A 16,385-nucleotide genomic window follows, 5' to 3' on the forward strand; every position below is an offset into this window, starting at 1 on the left:
GGACAGAATTTTCTAGGAGTGTGAATATATTATTTATAAAAAGAAATATTAAAAAGTGCCTATCAACTGATGATGAAAGATGCTATGAGCCTCATCATAGAAGAGTTCTAGGCTCAAGGGACAGAATGAAATCAACATTCTAACCCATGGCTACCATTGGATTTGTTTTGTTTGACTATGCTTATTTGATACAAAAAAAAAAAGCTCCTCTTCATATCCTCTTAGCACCTAGCCTGCCGCGTTGTAATTAATAAATGCCTGTTGAGTGACTCTGTATGCTGCACCCTGGCTATCTGCCTACATTGCTTACCCCTACTCCCTGTTCTCCAGTCCAGGTGAGACTCTGAAAGTTCTGGGCTCATTCTGGCCCCCTCTCCAACCGAGGTAGGAACTCCCAAAAACTGTAGGGATGTGGTGGGGGGTGGAGCTAGGGAAGAAGGACTAAAAGCAGTGAAGGGTTTCAAGAAACCAGAATCTCATCTGACTTTCTGAAGGGCAGTTGTATATGTGACAGTGAACAGTCTATTCAGAAGGAGGCTAGAACTGGAACTTAGAAATGTCTATCCCTTCTGCTCTAGAATAATAATATTATTAATAAAAATAGCTATAATTAGTAATAATACCTTTTATATAGTGCTTTGATATTTATTATTAATAAAATTAGGTTTAATTTAAAATTCAGGTTTAGTTAATAAAATATGGTTTATTATTAATATTTATTATTAAAACTTCCATTAGCATCCCCAGGGTTTAGCACTGAGCCTGGCACATAGTAGGCATTTAATAAATGCGTGATGACTAACCACAAAGCACTTTACATCTCATTTGATCCCCATGACAACACTTTAAGGTATTAGCCCCAGGGAGGGGTGATGAGAGCTGCCAAGGTCAAGGTAGGCTCCCTTACCATACACTGTGAGTTGCAGGGTGTGACTTTCAGTCCGGCCCCTGGTGTCCACCAGCAGCAGTGAGAAGTTGCCACTGTCCCCTTGCTCCAGAGGCTGGATCTCCAGGCTGAGGTTGCTATGCAGCTGGGTCCTGCCCAGGAATCGCGAATCATACAGGATCTCTGGTGCCCCACGGAAGAATGTGGCCACAAGCTTTTCTGAGGGCCACAGAGACCTCCAGATGGCGTCACGGACTCGGAAACCTGGGGACACCTCTGCCTCCAGCAATGCAGAGCCCCCCACGAGCCCCTGCACCTGGGCCCAGACAACTGGGAGCAACACTGGAATGAAGAGCAGTATCATGAAATTGGGAGGTGTCCCTATCCCTTCCCTAGAATCATAGAACCTTAGAGTGGAAGGATTCTTGGAAATGAACAAACTTTCCCTTCCCCCATTTTACAAGGAAGGAAGCTAAGGGCCAGAGGTATTGTGATTGTCCACAGTCACAGAGCATACAGGTATCAGAGCTAGGACTTAAACCCAAGTCTTCTGATTCTAAATACAGTGCTTTTAATTTTTATTTGTTTATTTATTTTTGCTACAGCACAGCTGACTTTATTTTAGGCCAGGATGAGATGTGGCCTACTGATTTCAAGAAATAATAATAGATACTAAATAGATGCTAGATAGCACTTAGATATCGCATTAAGATTTGCAAAAAGTGTTTTGCAAATATTGTCTCATTTGGTCCTCACAACAACCCTTGGATGTGGGTACAATTATTATCCCCATTTTACAGATGAAGAAACTGAGGTACACAGAAGTTAAGTGTTTTGCTCAGGTCTTCCTGACTCCAGGTCCGTTGCTCTATCCATTGTGCCACAATGAGGTGCATAAGAGATGATGATAAATAACCAGTATTTATGTAGCACTCTAAGGTTTGTTTGCAAAGTACTTTACATGTGTTATTTCAGTTGATCCTCAGAACAACCCTGTGAAGTAGGTGCAATTATCATGTCCATTTTACTCATGAGGAAACTGAGGATGAGAAAGGATAAGAGACTTACCCAGGGTCACACAGCAAATAAGGATTCCAACTCGGGTCTTCCTGACTCTAAGCTCAGCACTAAGCACCGTGCTAACTATCTGACTAATAAAATATAATCTGTCCCCTACCAGCAAAAAAAAAAAAAAATTCTTTTTTTTTATTCCAAAGAACATCTCTCTTTACCGTATATGAGTGCCTACAGATTACAGCAGTTAATACTACCAAGAAGGGAAAAGCCTTATATTAATGAATGAATTTCATTTACTAAGCACTAGCTGTGCGCCAAAGTCTGTGCTAAATGCTCAGGATTTAAATAGAAAAAACGAGGCAGTCCCTAATGTTAGTGATATTTGCATGGAGTTGACAGCAAAGGATAGTGGGGACCAGGCTTGCTGCTTGTGCTCCAAAGGACACGGCTACTAGCCTCTTACTGTCCTCCATCTCCATCGAACCTGAGATCTCTCACCTCTGTTAGTTGAATTTTCAATCAGGCTTACAGTGGAGAGGTCGGCCTGGTTCAAGAATCTCCTTTCTGAGGTTTCTCCAGACCCATGATGGCCAGTGACCACCTATCTGGCTCAAAGTTAGAAAATTGTAGGGTTCCCTATATTTAGTAGACCAGGCTTGTGGGCTGTGTCCAGGGTCTCAGACTGTTCGATTCAATTTAACAAACAGTAATTAGAGACCTAATCTGTTACCAAGGCAGATAGACATGACACCTACCCTGCTCTTAATAAGATTGTAATCATTTTGGGGGTGGGGTGGTAGGAGAAGGTAAGAAGGGAATATTCCAGCTATGATACCACAACTGACTTCCCTATGTGACCTTGGCCAAGTGACTCCCCTTTCTGTGCTTCAGTTTCCTTATCTAGAAAATGAGGAAGTTAGATTAGATTGTTCCTAAGTTGCCTTCTGACTTTAAATTTCTACAATCCAGTGAATAAGATCCAAAAATTCCAGAATGGCTGGATTTGGAAGAAAGTTAGATTATTGTATCAGCTAAAATAAATGTCAGAGGTTATCTAGTCCATTTTACAGGTAAGGAAACTGAGGTCTAGAGAAGTTAAATGACAGACCTAGAATTTTAATCCAGATACTCAGACAGTAAATCCATCCTTCTATGATATATGTAAGCTATATTACTTCATCTTGGTTGTGTGCATGTGTGTGTGAATGTGTGAATACGGGTGTCTGAGTGTATGTGTGTGTCTGAGCATATGAGTATGTGTGTGTGAGTGTATGAACATGTGCTTGTGAGTGTATATGTGTGTAAGTCTATAAGTATATGTGAGTGTGTATGCATGTGTGTGAGTGAATGAGTATGTGTGCGTGTGTCTGAGTATATGAGTATGTGTGTATGTCTGAGTACAGGTGTCTGAGTATATGAATATATATGGGTGAGTGTGAGTGTATGAATATGTGTGTGTATATATACATGTAAGTATATGAGTATGTGTGACTGTGTATGTATGTGTGTGAGTATGGGGGTCTGAGTGTCTGAGTATATGTATGTGAGTGTGAGTGTATGAGTATATGTGTGTATCTGAGTGTATGAATATGTGTATGTGTGTCTGAGCATATGAGTATGTGTGAGTATGTGAGTATGGGTGTCTGAGTATCTGAGTATCTGTGTGTGAGTGTGTGTTTGAACATGTGTGTGTGAGTGTATATGTGTGTGTAAGTATATGAGTATGTGTGAGTGTGTATTTGTTTGTATGAGTGTGTGTGTGTGTGCGTGTGTGAATGTGTATATGACGTTGAGCTCGTATCTTTGAGGGGCAGCTAAGTGGTATAGAGGAACGAGCCCTAGGCTGGTGGTCAGGAAAACCTGAGTTCAAATCTAGCCTCTGACACTTACTAGTTGTGTGACCCTAAGCAAGTAATTAAACCTGTTTGCCTCAGTTTCCAGTTTCCCCATCTGTACTTCCCAGGGTAGTTGTGAGGATCAAGTGAGATAATAGATATAAATCACTTTACCAACTTTGAAGTGTTGTAGAAATGCCAGTCATTGTTATTAACCTCTAGTTACCAGGCCTCTAGTCTGGTGATAACTTTGTTCCCTGAGCCTTCTACTGCAGTCCTGTTGAGCTCAACCAATGTTTATAGAGCAAAACATGGGTATGCTATAGGTGTACACTGTTAAATTTAATCTGCATCATGAACACTTTTTAAGTCTAGACAATCAACCGAACAAGCCCTGATTTGTAGTGTTTCCCAGCTTCTGAGGATTCAGAATCTCACTCTGAAGATTTATCAATCTCTTGGCCAGCTGTTTAGAGCTGGCTCCAGCACACCCCTACCATCACTGGAAGTTAAAGAGAGAGATGTTAAAGCCCCAAACCAGAAATTTGAAAGACTGGAAGAGAGAAGGAAGTTGCTCTTCCTTTAAGCCTTCCAAGTAGGCGACTCTTCCTGGCTCAGAGGCCAGTCCTCTTTGGCATACATCCTTATTCTTGTCTCAGGAAGCAAGTAGCCAAGCAGGAGTCTCTAGAGGCACGTGCTATTTAGCAAGAGGCAGACGTATTGGTCACGAGAAGTGATCAGAGTATGTGCTCAGCCCCTTTACGCTCCCTCTCCTCCAATGTCCTCAAACTTCATAGGTCCAAGAGGCCAACCAAGGACCTCTGGTCAAACATGCTCTTTAGTAAGAGACCAGTGCATGTGTCCATCCCCATACTCCATGGGCATGCCTGTTATACCTGCAAAATGAGGTCATTGGACAAGATATTGCTTCTAGCTCTAAATCCTATGATAAACGTTTAAGATGTCATCTTCCCAGGAAGCATTTGCATTTTTGAAAAGGAATTTCTGCTTTAAGAACAGAAATGTCTTACCTTCCTTCAGGGAGCAAATAAAATCTTGGCAAGCCATCCCTGAAAGATTTCCAACCTCTAATCTAAACTTTCCTGGAACCCAGCCGTGCCGCTGTCTGAGATAACAAGTGCTGTAAATATACTTACTGAATTCTAAGGGCACACTAGGATCACCTAGGGATCATAGGATTTAGAGTTGGAAGGAGATTTACGATTACTCAGTCTAACTCATTCATTTTATAAATAAGGAAACTGAGGCCCAGAGAAGGCCCAAGATCACAACATTTTATTCTCCCTTCTCTGAGATTTTAGGGTTGCTTGTTTGCTGTAGCATGTATTGAGCACATCTTTGTTCACCCTTAGCAATCAGTCATCTGTCTTCTTAGCTCTTATCTTTCCACAGTGCGGAATCCTAATCTTTTGGTCTCCGGCTACAAGTAAATGGAAGTTATATTGTCTAGCAAACATCAACTGTCCGTGAGCCGAGGCAGGAAACCAGCCTAAATTAACCATGTGCCATGGATAAACTACAAAGTGGATGTGTCACATGCGAATGATTGAGAATTGATTTAGAACCATAAATTCTACCATCTCCTGATTCTCAAATTCTGACTCTCACTGTAGGTTGCCTGATTTCAGCAGTAACGTATCTTCCTTTCCTCTAAAACTCAGTCCATCCTTTTTAAAGAGATTAAATGAATGTTAAAAATAAATAATTTTTTTAAAAAAGAAAAGATTGGATATGGTTCAGTGGAAAGAATGATGGATTTGGAATAGTAGGATATGAATTCAAAGTCTAGCTCTTGTACTAATTATCTGTATGTCCTCATGTAAGTCACTTAATTTTTCCAGGCTTCTATTTCCTCATCTATAAGATGATGCATATATATTCAGACTAGATGAACTAGATGGTGTCTAAGGTCCCCACTATCTCTAAATCTATGATCTGATGATTCCATGAAAAAGAAACTCCATCCTGGCTTTGGAGGGGAGATACATTTGTGATCTTTGAAAAAGTGGAGGGCTTCCTTCTCTGATGAGACAAGATAGAGGTGCTGGACTATATTTCCAAGATCTTCTATTTTGTCCCACCACCAATCAACTTTTTAACTACCCTTCTGTGACTCAGTGAATGATCTTCAAGAGTGGCTTTGGTCAAAGTAATTCATTGCCATTAATCAAGCTTCTTTGAACATAGCTAGAGTGGGCTTATAGATGGCCCACATATAGGCAATAGTTAGGCACATTTCCAAAGCCTTTCAGGAGCTCCCAAAGTTTCTGTTCCACTGGCTTAGACTTTAACATTGAGGGGTTACTTATACTTCATTAAGAGGAGTTGAAAGGGCAGCTAGATCTCATAGTAGATACAGCTCTGGCCTTGAAGTCAGGAGGACCTGAGTTCAAATTCAGCCTCAGACACATAACACTTATTAGCTGTGTGACTCCGGGCAAGTCACTTAACCCCAATTGCCTCACCAAAAAAAAAAAAAAAAAAAGAGGTGTTGAGGTAGGACTTCACTGGGAGAGTTGGAATACAGGAAAATTTGAAAAGAAAAACTTTTGATCAACAAAATGGAGTAGCATAAATATGAAAAGGAAAGCAACAGCTTGAGGAAGATACAAATGGCCATCATAGCTTACCCAAAAACTTCCTATCCAAAATACATGAAGAAGTAGCAAATACAAATAAGAGGTCAACGACCAAATTCCCTTTGATGAGCAATCAAAAGAGATGAATGGACATTTTACAAATGAGGGGAACTGGCATTAGTAAATTATTGTCCTCTACTGGATAGAATGATGACCTTGACTTCAGGAATCCTGCCTCTGACACTTACTAGCTATATGGCCCTGTGCAAGTCATTTACTTTCTCTGAATCTCAGTTTCCTCATCTGTTAAATGAAGGTGCTGGACTTGGTGGCTTTAATGTTCCTTCCAGTTCTAAAGTTAATCCTTTGAGTCTAAGAATTATTCTGTTATTATGAATTACTTCATGATTCTTCTTCTAAGGCCTCGTGGTACTGTGGTGAGCACTCTGGGTCTTCTAAGCCTATGCCAGGATCACAAGCTCAAGAAGATGCTTTCAAGCTGGAAAAGTTTACAGTATGAGTCTGGAGACAGACTATCTGTCATCCAAGGACCAACCTCAATGATTTCGGAAAGGCTCATCACCAGAAAGTTGGGGGGAGGGAGGGTCTGTGTACTAATGTGTGGCAGTAACCCACACGCAGGAAAGCACTGATCTTTTGAAGCACTTGAAGAAGGTAATGTAATAACAGTTCATGTTTGTGTAGTATTTTAAGGTTAACAAAACATTTTATTCTTTCCAAGGTTATTTTCGCACATCATGCCATTGTTTCTCACAATTACTCGGTGATTACTGATACTATCGTTATCCTTTCTGCATTGAGACTTTCTTCATTGAGATTTCAATATATCATGGGATTGGCATAAGAAATTAAATGGGAATTTTGGGGGGAATTTTATGGAAGCCACAGATGACACTGAAGGCCAGCTAATGACATAGAAGTTTAGAAACTCAAAAACACATAAATATATGTATAGTATTATATAATATCAACCCAAATTTTACAATAAGGTATTATAAACACTCATGAGGAAAAAGATAAAATTCAGATTTCTTTTCTATATGAAGGGAGGGCCAAAAAATTTTACATGGATTTTCCGGATTGTGGGGGCACCGTGCCCCTTGCTGTACCGCCCCCTGTGGAAGGGATAACTATCACTAAATTAGTTTGAGTAAATTCTAGGACATTAACAACATAGAAAAATATGTGTCAAAGAGTATGTGAATCAAAATCTCAGCCACAATATCTCTAAACACGGAAGGAAATATAAAGATTATTGAGTCCAACTCTTTTTTTTAAGCATGAGCAAACAGACCCAAAGAGGTGATGGGACTTTTCTAAGCTCACACATATAAGGTTAAATTGGAAAAAATTTCCACCAACCAACAAGGTAAATAGGTGGCAAGTAGGCCTTAATGCAGTTACAAATCTGTGCCTTTGAAGCTTATTAAGAGTTTGGGTATGGTACCCAATACACAAAAAATCTGAAGTGCAAGGATCTGAGTTTGGATCCCAGGCTCTGCCAGGTTCCAACAGTGTGATCTTGGGTATGTTATTTTAACACTGTGAGTCTCAGCTTCCTGTAAGATCATGAGGTTGGACTAGAACACTTCTTAAATCTTTTCCAGTTCTAAATCCAAGATACTTTGAGCTTTGGTGTGGAGAACTCCCAGCAAAGGAACTCCTTCCACCAAGGCAGATTGCAACCTAGGAAGTTGTCCAGTCCTCTATCTAAATATTGCTTCTAAACAAGACACTGTAGCTATGTGAAAACAACACATTTGCTAAGATTTTTTTTAAAGGAAAACTTGGAGACATGTGAGTAGTTCCTTTTTCTCTGTAAAGTTGTGTAAATTCCGATTATGGTAAAGAAGGAACTCTATAATGAATACAATGATCAAGTTTTGGTCCCCTAGAGATGAAAGAGGAACTGGAGGTCACTAATCATTTAGACTGTACAGGCTTTCCAAATACTGGGGTTTTTGGTTAAGAAGGCTAGTTCTATGTTGTCAATGTCACCCTACAGGAAACTAGAAAACCCACATGGCCACAGGTAACATCTTTATCCTTTCACAGCAGCCTCTCTCACCCCAATGAGGCAGTTAGGTGGCATAGTGAATAGAGTGCTGCACCTCAGAAAGACCTGAGTTCAAATCCTACCTCAGATACTTACTAGCTACATGGGCTGGCAAGTCACTCTGTTTGCCTCAGTTTCCTCAACTGTAAATGGGGATAATAAGAGCATCTACCTCTCAGGGTTTTTGTAAAGATCAAACGAAATAATCTCTGTAAGGTGCTTAGCACAGTGCCTGGCATATAGTAGGTGCTATGTAAATATTAGCTATTTTTACTACTTATAATACACAACTCGATGTTTCCTAGCTCAAATCTTCTAGTGCTCTATGACTGCAGACAAAGATGTTAGGTACACAGAGCTGAGCAAAGAGTAGCTGCTAAAAAAAAAAGAAAGAAAAAAGAGAGAAGCTGCTAAATGATGTTCATTGAGTCAATTACATGGTGGCTAAGAGAAGACAAGATGGAGGATTTCACACTGGGCCTTAAGGTTCACAGGTGAGATTCTTGACCTTCTTTTCACAAACACCTTGCGAAATAGGTAGTACAAGTGTTATCATGCTCATTTTACAGAACGGGTTCAGGGGATGAAGTTTCTATGCAACCTATAATTGCATAGTTTGTGCCTGAGCTGGCATTCAAACACTGGACTCCTACCTCCAAGTCCATTGCTCTTAGAACTATAGCATTCCTTATACCACTTGGGTGTCGAAATAGATACACTGGACTTGGAGTCAAGAAGGCCTGAGTTCAAATCCTGCTTCCAACTCAGCTGTGTGACCCATGGTAAGTCACTTAACTTCTCTGGTCTTCAGTTTCCTCATCTGGAAACATGAAGGTGTTAGTCTTGATGGCCTCCAAGGCTCCTTTGCAATTTGAAAGTGGAGCCAGAGGACCTAGGTTCAAATTTTGATTCTACTGTTTACACCATTGACCTAGTGTTTTTAGAGGAGAGGACACTAGATGTAGACTTAGGAAGAGCTGGGTTCAAATCCTATCTCAACTCATTAGCTGTGAGATCTTCCAGTCACTTAATCTCTCTGTCTCTCAGTTACTTTACCTGGAAAATGAGGACATTAGGGGGCAGCTAGGTGGCACAGTAGATAGAGCTCTAGCCTTGGAGTCAGGAGGACCTGAGTTCAAATCTGGCCTCAGAGACATGACACTTACTAGCTGTGTGATCCTGGGCAAGTCACTTAACCCTGATTGCCTCACCAAATAAAAGCAAAAAAAAAAAAAAAAAGAGGAGGTTGGATTTGACGTTCTCATCTGTAAATGAAGGAGGCTTAATCCAACTAACATTTATTAAGAGTCTACCATATCTACCAAAATACTATATTAGGATCTGGAAATAAAAAAGACAAAAATTAAATAGTCCCTGACCTCAAGGAGATTGCATTTTATTGTGGGGGTAGAGGGAATACAATATGTATAGAGATAACTAAGTAGAAAATATGAACAAGGCGATATAAAGATATAACAAACGGCAGCTAGGTGATGTGGTGGATGGCTGGAGTCAAAAAGTCTTGAGTTCAAATTCTACCTTATTAACTTTGTGACCCTGGACAAGTCACTTAACTTTTGTTTGCCTCAGTTTTCTCATCTGTAAAATGAGTATAATAATATGACCTATCTCCCAGGGTTGTTGTGAGGAACAAATAAGATAATGTTTGCAAAGTGCTTTGCAAACATTAAAGTGTTATAAATACGAGTTCTTGTCATCATCATCATCATTATCATCATCATTATTCATAAAGGCGATGAAATCTGAGCTGTGCTTTGAAGGAATAATGAATATTGCAGACACAGGGGACCAGGAACAGAGAATGTCTGAAGGGTAGTAACATGAAATAAGATTAAAGAAGGTAGGTGGGAGCCGGACTGTGGAGGGTTTTAAATTTCAGCCAGGCTAGGGATTTTGCATTTTATTCCAGATGCAATAAGGAGTCATGAATGTTTTTTAGTATGGGGTGACCTGGTCAAATCAATATTTTAGGAATATCAATTTGACGGCTGTGGGCAAAGGGTATATTGGACTAGGGAGATGCTAAGAAGCAGGGAGACCAATTAGAAGACTATTGCAATAGCCTGGGTGAGAGATAAGGGTATGAACCAGAGTAGAGCCTGTGTGAGTGGAGATAAGCAGACATTGTGAGAGATGTAGAAGTAGATTGTAGAAGTCTTGGTAATTGATTGGATGTGGTGGGTGAAGGAGAGGAATGAGTCAAAGATAAAACCAAGGTTATGAACAGGAGTGACTGAAAAAAATGGAAGCACGCTTTACAGAAAGAAAAAAGTATGGCAGGCAGATGCATTTAGGGGAAAGTATAATGATCCATTTGAGATCTTGAGCCTGGGAGGTCAGAGGTGCTAGAGGGCCTGGACAGGAGGGTACCCACAGCTATCAACAGAATTTTTGTTTTAGTTTTTGCCTTGGAAGATGGGGTTAGATTGGTAATCCCTTCCATTCTGTATCCACTTCTTACACCAACATAGAAGTTACTAAAAGGGAAAGCTATACCTTCCTTCCCCAATACTGGGCAAATACCCCTATAACTCTTTGGGTAGGCTTTACCCTTCCCTCCAAAGTGTCTTTAGAAATAAAGTATTTTTGAGCTGTCCAGATGCCTCCAGTGCTCTCACATCATCTCTGCCCAAGGGTCAACATGATGTCCTATTGCCATTGACCCCAAAGAGTGCTCCTGAACTCCTGGTACCCTCTTCTGACCCCCCACCCCATACCTCTCCATTTGTGTTTTTTCTTAGTGCTACCCTGCAATTAAACCTTGACATCATCTTAGCTTTGGTGGCTTTTCCCCACCTTCCTCCAGTCCTTCCTTGGCCCTTCAGAGGCAAACTCACAATTAATCATGGTTTGCCTAAACCTGGCTGCTAGGAAGACCTGTAGTCAGATGGAGTTCCAGCTTCCTGGTCAGTCCTCTTGAGCCTTCTCCCTACCCCCCAGACTCCCCATACCTTCCCAGAGAAGGAGGCTTTGAAGTGTCCAGACAGCCATCGTGCTCCAGCATGAGTGAAGAAAGGACCCAGGGAATGAGTGTGTGTGTATGTGTATGTGTGTAGGGGAAACAGTTCAATAAGAAACTAACCAACTGGAAACTGGAACATCCTAGGCTAAGAGGATGTGGGGAACCTCACTGTGTCAAGTAATGGAAAACCCCATCCCAAGAAGGAGGAATCTTGACTCAGAACAAGATGCGCTGAAAACAAAAATGCCCTCAAATAAAGTAGAAGTTGGCTCAGGCCAGAGTTGACTATTTTAAGAACAGATTCTTATAAATCAGCCCCCTTCACGTGCTCCTATTCTGCTAATGCAACCATGGAGATTTCCTGGGCACATTATTGGGAAATTAAGTTGTTCATCTGTCTCTTTACCCTTCATTTACGAAAACAACATTTTTAAAGTGGCCGCTCCGTGCTAGTCAGCAGTAGGAGGAGAGGAAACCAGACTTCAAGGGGTTAAAGGGAATGGTTAGGAAGGAAGACCCGGGGGACAGCTTTTTCTAGAAGTTCAGCAGCGAAGGGAAGCAGAGAGATGGGCTAGAAGGGTCAGGGGTGTGTTTGCAGGCTGATCCGAAGGAGCTAGTGGTAGATGGGTGATCAAAGATTGGAGATGCTGGAGGGAGGCGCTGCCTGCCTGCTGGATCAAGGTTCGGGAGGGAAGACCGCGCTGGTGGAAGGGAAGGGTTAACTCTGCTGCCGGTTCTCCAAAGCCTTCTAATCACTAGTACACAGCACTGCTCATTACCCAGCCACAGGGGGGAGTTCACTCAGGTAAATTAGTTGTGGAGTTCAAAGGGGCCACTCCCAACACTCTCTAATTAAGATAGCAGCTTGCTGCCGGAGCTTCCTGATCCCAGCTCTCTATTCCTCGGGGCTTTTTGGGGAAGCTGAACGTCGGCTACAAATGCAAGCTCAGTAGCTCCATCTGCCACCCACAACAGACTGGCTGCAGTTAAAAAAGACTTTTTTTTTTTTTTAGAACAAAGTGATGCATAGGAGCTGGAGGAGGGGAGGAGATCTTTGTAAACAGAGGGCTCTGACCACCCTCCCTGGCCATATCCTCCCATTAACCCTTTGCTGCCTTGGTTCGTCGGATTTAAAGTAGTAAAGGACTCGTGATCACCTAGTTCAACTTCCTCACTTAATAGAAGGGGAAACAGAAGCCTGGGGAGGGAGAATGACTTGCTCTAGAAACCTGGCGAGCAAAGTCAAGACTCAAACCCAAGTCTTATAATGTCAAAGTAGAACACTCGGTACATGCTTGTAGCTCATTTACTAGCACTTCAGAAACACCAGACACACGCAGTGGTATGATGGTAAATGTTTAATAACTGCTTCTCTGAAGATAATACACTTTCAAGTTTAATCTTCATTATTAACATTTTCTCTATCACTTTCTGAAGTCTAGACCAAAAAAAAAAATCTATTGAGCCTCGAGTTGCTGTGCTTGTTGATGTCCGAGGTATAAATGCACACACTAAAGATTTAACAGTCAGCTCTAGCTAATCAGTATGAGCTGGCACTAGCAGACCCCTACTTACACTTCTCAGTGAGTACAACCGAACTCGATTAAGCAATATGTGCAAACAATACAAATATTAGCCCCCTTAAGAACAAACCACCAACCTGTGTCATAGACGTCCCAGAGTTTTATACGGATGCTCAGCTGGAGTCTGCCTGTCTCCCTCCATGGCAGGTGTCTAGCAGATCTCCATTAATTAGCACTGCCCTGAAAGAATTCTAGCAGCTGAGTCTCAAGTTTGAGGGAACAAAGGTACCTGTCCCAGGAGCAGGCTGAAGGCTTGGGTCTCCACTGGGTTTCTTATTGTTCTAGCTATGAGTGTTCCTAATTTGTTTACCACAGAATTTGATTTTCCAGTTTATTATATAAGTCATTTTTAACATTTTTGCATCGATGATATTGTTATAGGAGAAATATCTCCTCTCTGAGTTCATGTGGTAGGTAACTGCTGCCCAAATATATTTAACACAATGTAAAAATTATAGAGGTAAAAACCTAGGTTTTATTATCATGCCCAAGCATAGGTTCAGACTTCAGAGAAAACAATAAACCTGAACAACCATTAGAATTCTAACAAGTCCTCTTACAGATAAAATTACAGCAGAGTGACAGAGGAGTAATTCTTTTACCATAGTGCAATCTTGTACATTCCTCTTAGGCCATAAAAGTTAAAGAAAAGCTAGAACTATAATGCCATGCTTCCTTCAATGTCATAAAAGTTGAACCAACTTGGTTAAACAGAGTCCTAATCTCATACATAAATAAACCTAGTTAAATAGACTCTCTAGGTAAACTAAGTCAGATTAAACTACATTTAGAGGGCTCACAAATAGCCTGATTGAGGGGAAGATTTACATGTTGGAAAAGAGTAAAAGACAGTTAAGATTCTTCCTCTGGCTTCTTATCTAAGGAATGTTTAAGTCAGTAAGTAAATTTTCACATTCCATGGGACAAATTTTGGTCAGGTGAGATTAATATTAAAAGAAGACAGGCTTTTAGTTAACCAAAAGTTCCAGGAGGAATAAATAGAAATCAAACCCCCCAAATTCCCATTACAATATGTCCTATCAAAAGGTTCACACATGTTTATTAATGTTTTTTTTACTAGATCATACGACCCAAATGCTTATGTTGCTATTGAAAAAGAACCTATCTGTACACAAATATTTATAACAGCTCTTTGTGTGGGGGCAAAGAATTGGAAATTAAGGAGATGCCCACTTGGGAATTGGGATTCTTTAATTGGGAAATGGCTGAGCAAGTTGTATATGATTGCAATGGAATACAATTGTGTTATAAAAAATGATGAAGGGAATAGTTTCAGAAAGACTTGGGAAGACATATATGAACTGATGCAAAGTAAAGTGAGAGAACCAGGACAACATTGTGCACACTAACAGCAATATTGCAAAGATGATCAGCTTAAAAGACTTAGCTATGCACAACAATCCCAAAGAACTCATGATGAAAAATGCTATTCACCTACAGAGATGAACTCTGAATACAGATTGAATTGAAGCATATTTTTCACTTTCTTCACTTTTCTTGCCTTTTTTTTTTGCAACATGGCTAATATAGAAATATGTTTTGCATGACTTCATATGTATAATAGATATAGTTAACAGGGATGAGGAACCTCCAGCCTCCAGGCCACATGTGGCCCTCTAGGTCCTCAAGTGCAGCCCTTTGATTGAATCCACACTTCACAGAACAAATCTCCTTAATAAAAGGATTTGTTCTGTAAAATTTGAACTGAGTCAAAGGGCCACACCCAAAGACCTAGAAGGTCACTTGTGGCCTCGAGACCACAGGTTCCCCACCTCTGATAGTATTTCTTGCCTTCTCAATGGGGCAAGGGGCTGGAGGGAAGGAGAGGTTTTGGAACTGAAATAAAAAGAAAAAAATTTATAGGGAAAACAACTTAAAAAACAACTCAATCACAAAATAGAGGTTTAAAACAAAATGCAAAAGATTTAAAACTTAGTTATGTTAAGTTGACAAACTTATTCTTACTAACTTACTAAGTTAATAAACTTATTCTCACTACACAGCTGGTGTCCACTACACCAGTCAGTCAATAAGTATTTATTGAGTGTCCTTACCATGTTCCATTCATGGTGCTCAGGACAGGGATGCAAAAGCAATGTTCTTACTTTCAGGGAGCTCATGCTCTTGATTACTGTAGGGAATTCTGGGCAATTGTGCACTGAGAGGAAACTAGATAAAATCCTAAGAGCTACTGGGCAGTCAGTGAAGAGTAGTCCTCATCCTCTCTCTGGGGGTATCTGGGGATACACAGCAGATAGATGAGGGGAGGGGCAAGATGAAACAATTTGGGTTGCCTTGATTTTTATCTTGGGTATGTGTATCCTAGTTGTGGTGCCTGGAGGAAAAGAGGAGAGGGGCAGGGGAGGGGAAGGCAAAAAGAAGCAAGTTGGTTGTGATTGAAGGAGTGGACTGGGTAGGCCTCTGCAAACTCAACTTCCAAGTGTGTGTGTGTGTGTGGGGGGGGCAGGCTGTGTAGCCCAATGCATCCTTTGCTCCAAGGGCCTTTCTCCCCCCAAAGTCAGCTGCCATTGGCTCTGACTTTTGAAAACTACATTGAGAGAGGCATAGAGTATGGGACTGGGGAAGTGTACAATGTCCTTTATATCAAACCCTTGTCCAATACCCACCTGCAGTAATGTGTCCATTTCTGGGTACCACAATTTAGGAAGGACATTGATCAACCAGATAGTTTCCAGAAGAGGGCAACTAGGATAGTAAAAGGCCTCAAGAGCGTGATACATGAGGACTTGTTGAAAGAGCTGGGAATATTTAGCTTATAAAAAGGAAGACTTAGGGGTGAGAAGATAGCTCTCCTCAAATATTTGAAAGACTATTTGTGGAAGAGGGAATTGACTTTTAGGCTCCAGAGGGGAGAATGGGTAGAAGTTGCAAAGAGGAATTTTAGGCTTGATCTTAGGAAAAACTTCCTAACAATTCGAGCCAGCCAGATAGTAAATATGGGAATTGTCAAGCAGAGGTATGTTGCAGAAGGCATCCTTGTTCAGATATGGGTGGAAATAGATAAGATGGCCTCTGAAATGCCTTTCTATCCTGAGATGCTATGATTCTGTGAACTGTACCATAAAGGTTCATATGACTGATCTCTAGGCACCAACTGGCTTACTGTTATTAGCACTTCCTAGCATAAAGGTAATTGTCTAAATACCACATTAAATTAAGGTTACTTTGAGCACAGAAAACAATCAACTCTCCAGCCATGTCAAATTCATCGGAGAGAGCCAGAAGGAAGAGAAAGAATAAGAAGGTCTTTGGGCAGAAGGTAGGTGACCACTTGTTGGAATGTGGTGAAGAAAGGAGCTTTAGGTTGCACATATGGCTTGGAATGGATGACCTCTGAGGGTGTTCACAATTCCAAGGTTTAG

General features: G+C 40.9%; 1 protein-coding gene across 1 annotated transcript in view; it reads right to left on the minus strand.

Annotated features, from left to right (window-relative positions):
- The window catches only part of SLAMF8 (SLAM family member 8), a 17,762-nt gene extending 6,265 nt beyond the window's left edge, over positions 1 to 11,497 (minus strand). Inside the window, exons 1-2 of the mRNA XM_027840033.1 lie at positions 11,388 to 11,497; positions 908 to 1,228 (exon numbers count right to left, since the gene is read on the minus strand). Of these exons, the coding sequence (XP_027695834.1) occupies positions 908 to 1,228; positions 11,388 to 11,427 (361 nt within the window). The 5' untranslated portion in view covers positions 11,428 to 11,497. The remainder of the gene's footprint in view (positions 1 to 907; positions 1,229 to 11,387) is intronic.
- Between the last annotated feature and the right edge of the window lie 4,888 nt (positions 11,498 to 16,385).

This window comes from Vombatus ursinus, unplaced genomic scaffold, assembly GCF_900497805.2.
Source record: "Vombatus ursinus unplaced genomic scaffold, bare-nosed wombat genome assembly UNPS02014838.1, whole genome shotgun sequence".
Taxonomy (NCBI): domain Eukaryota; kingdom Metazoa; phylum Chordata; class Mammalia; order Diprotodontia; family Vombatidae; genus Vombatus; species Vombatus ursinus.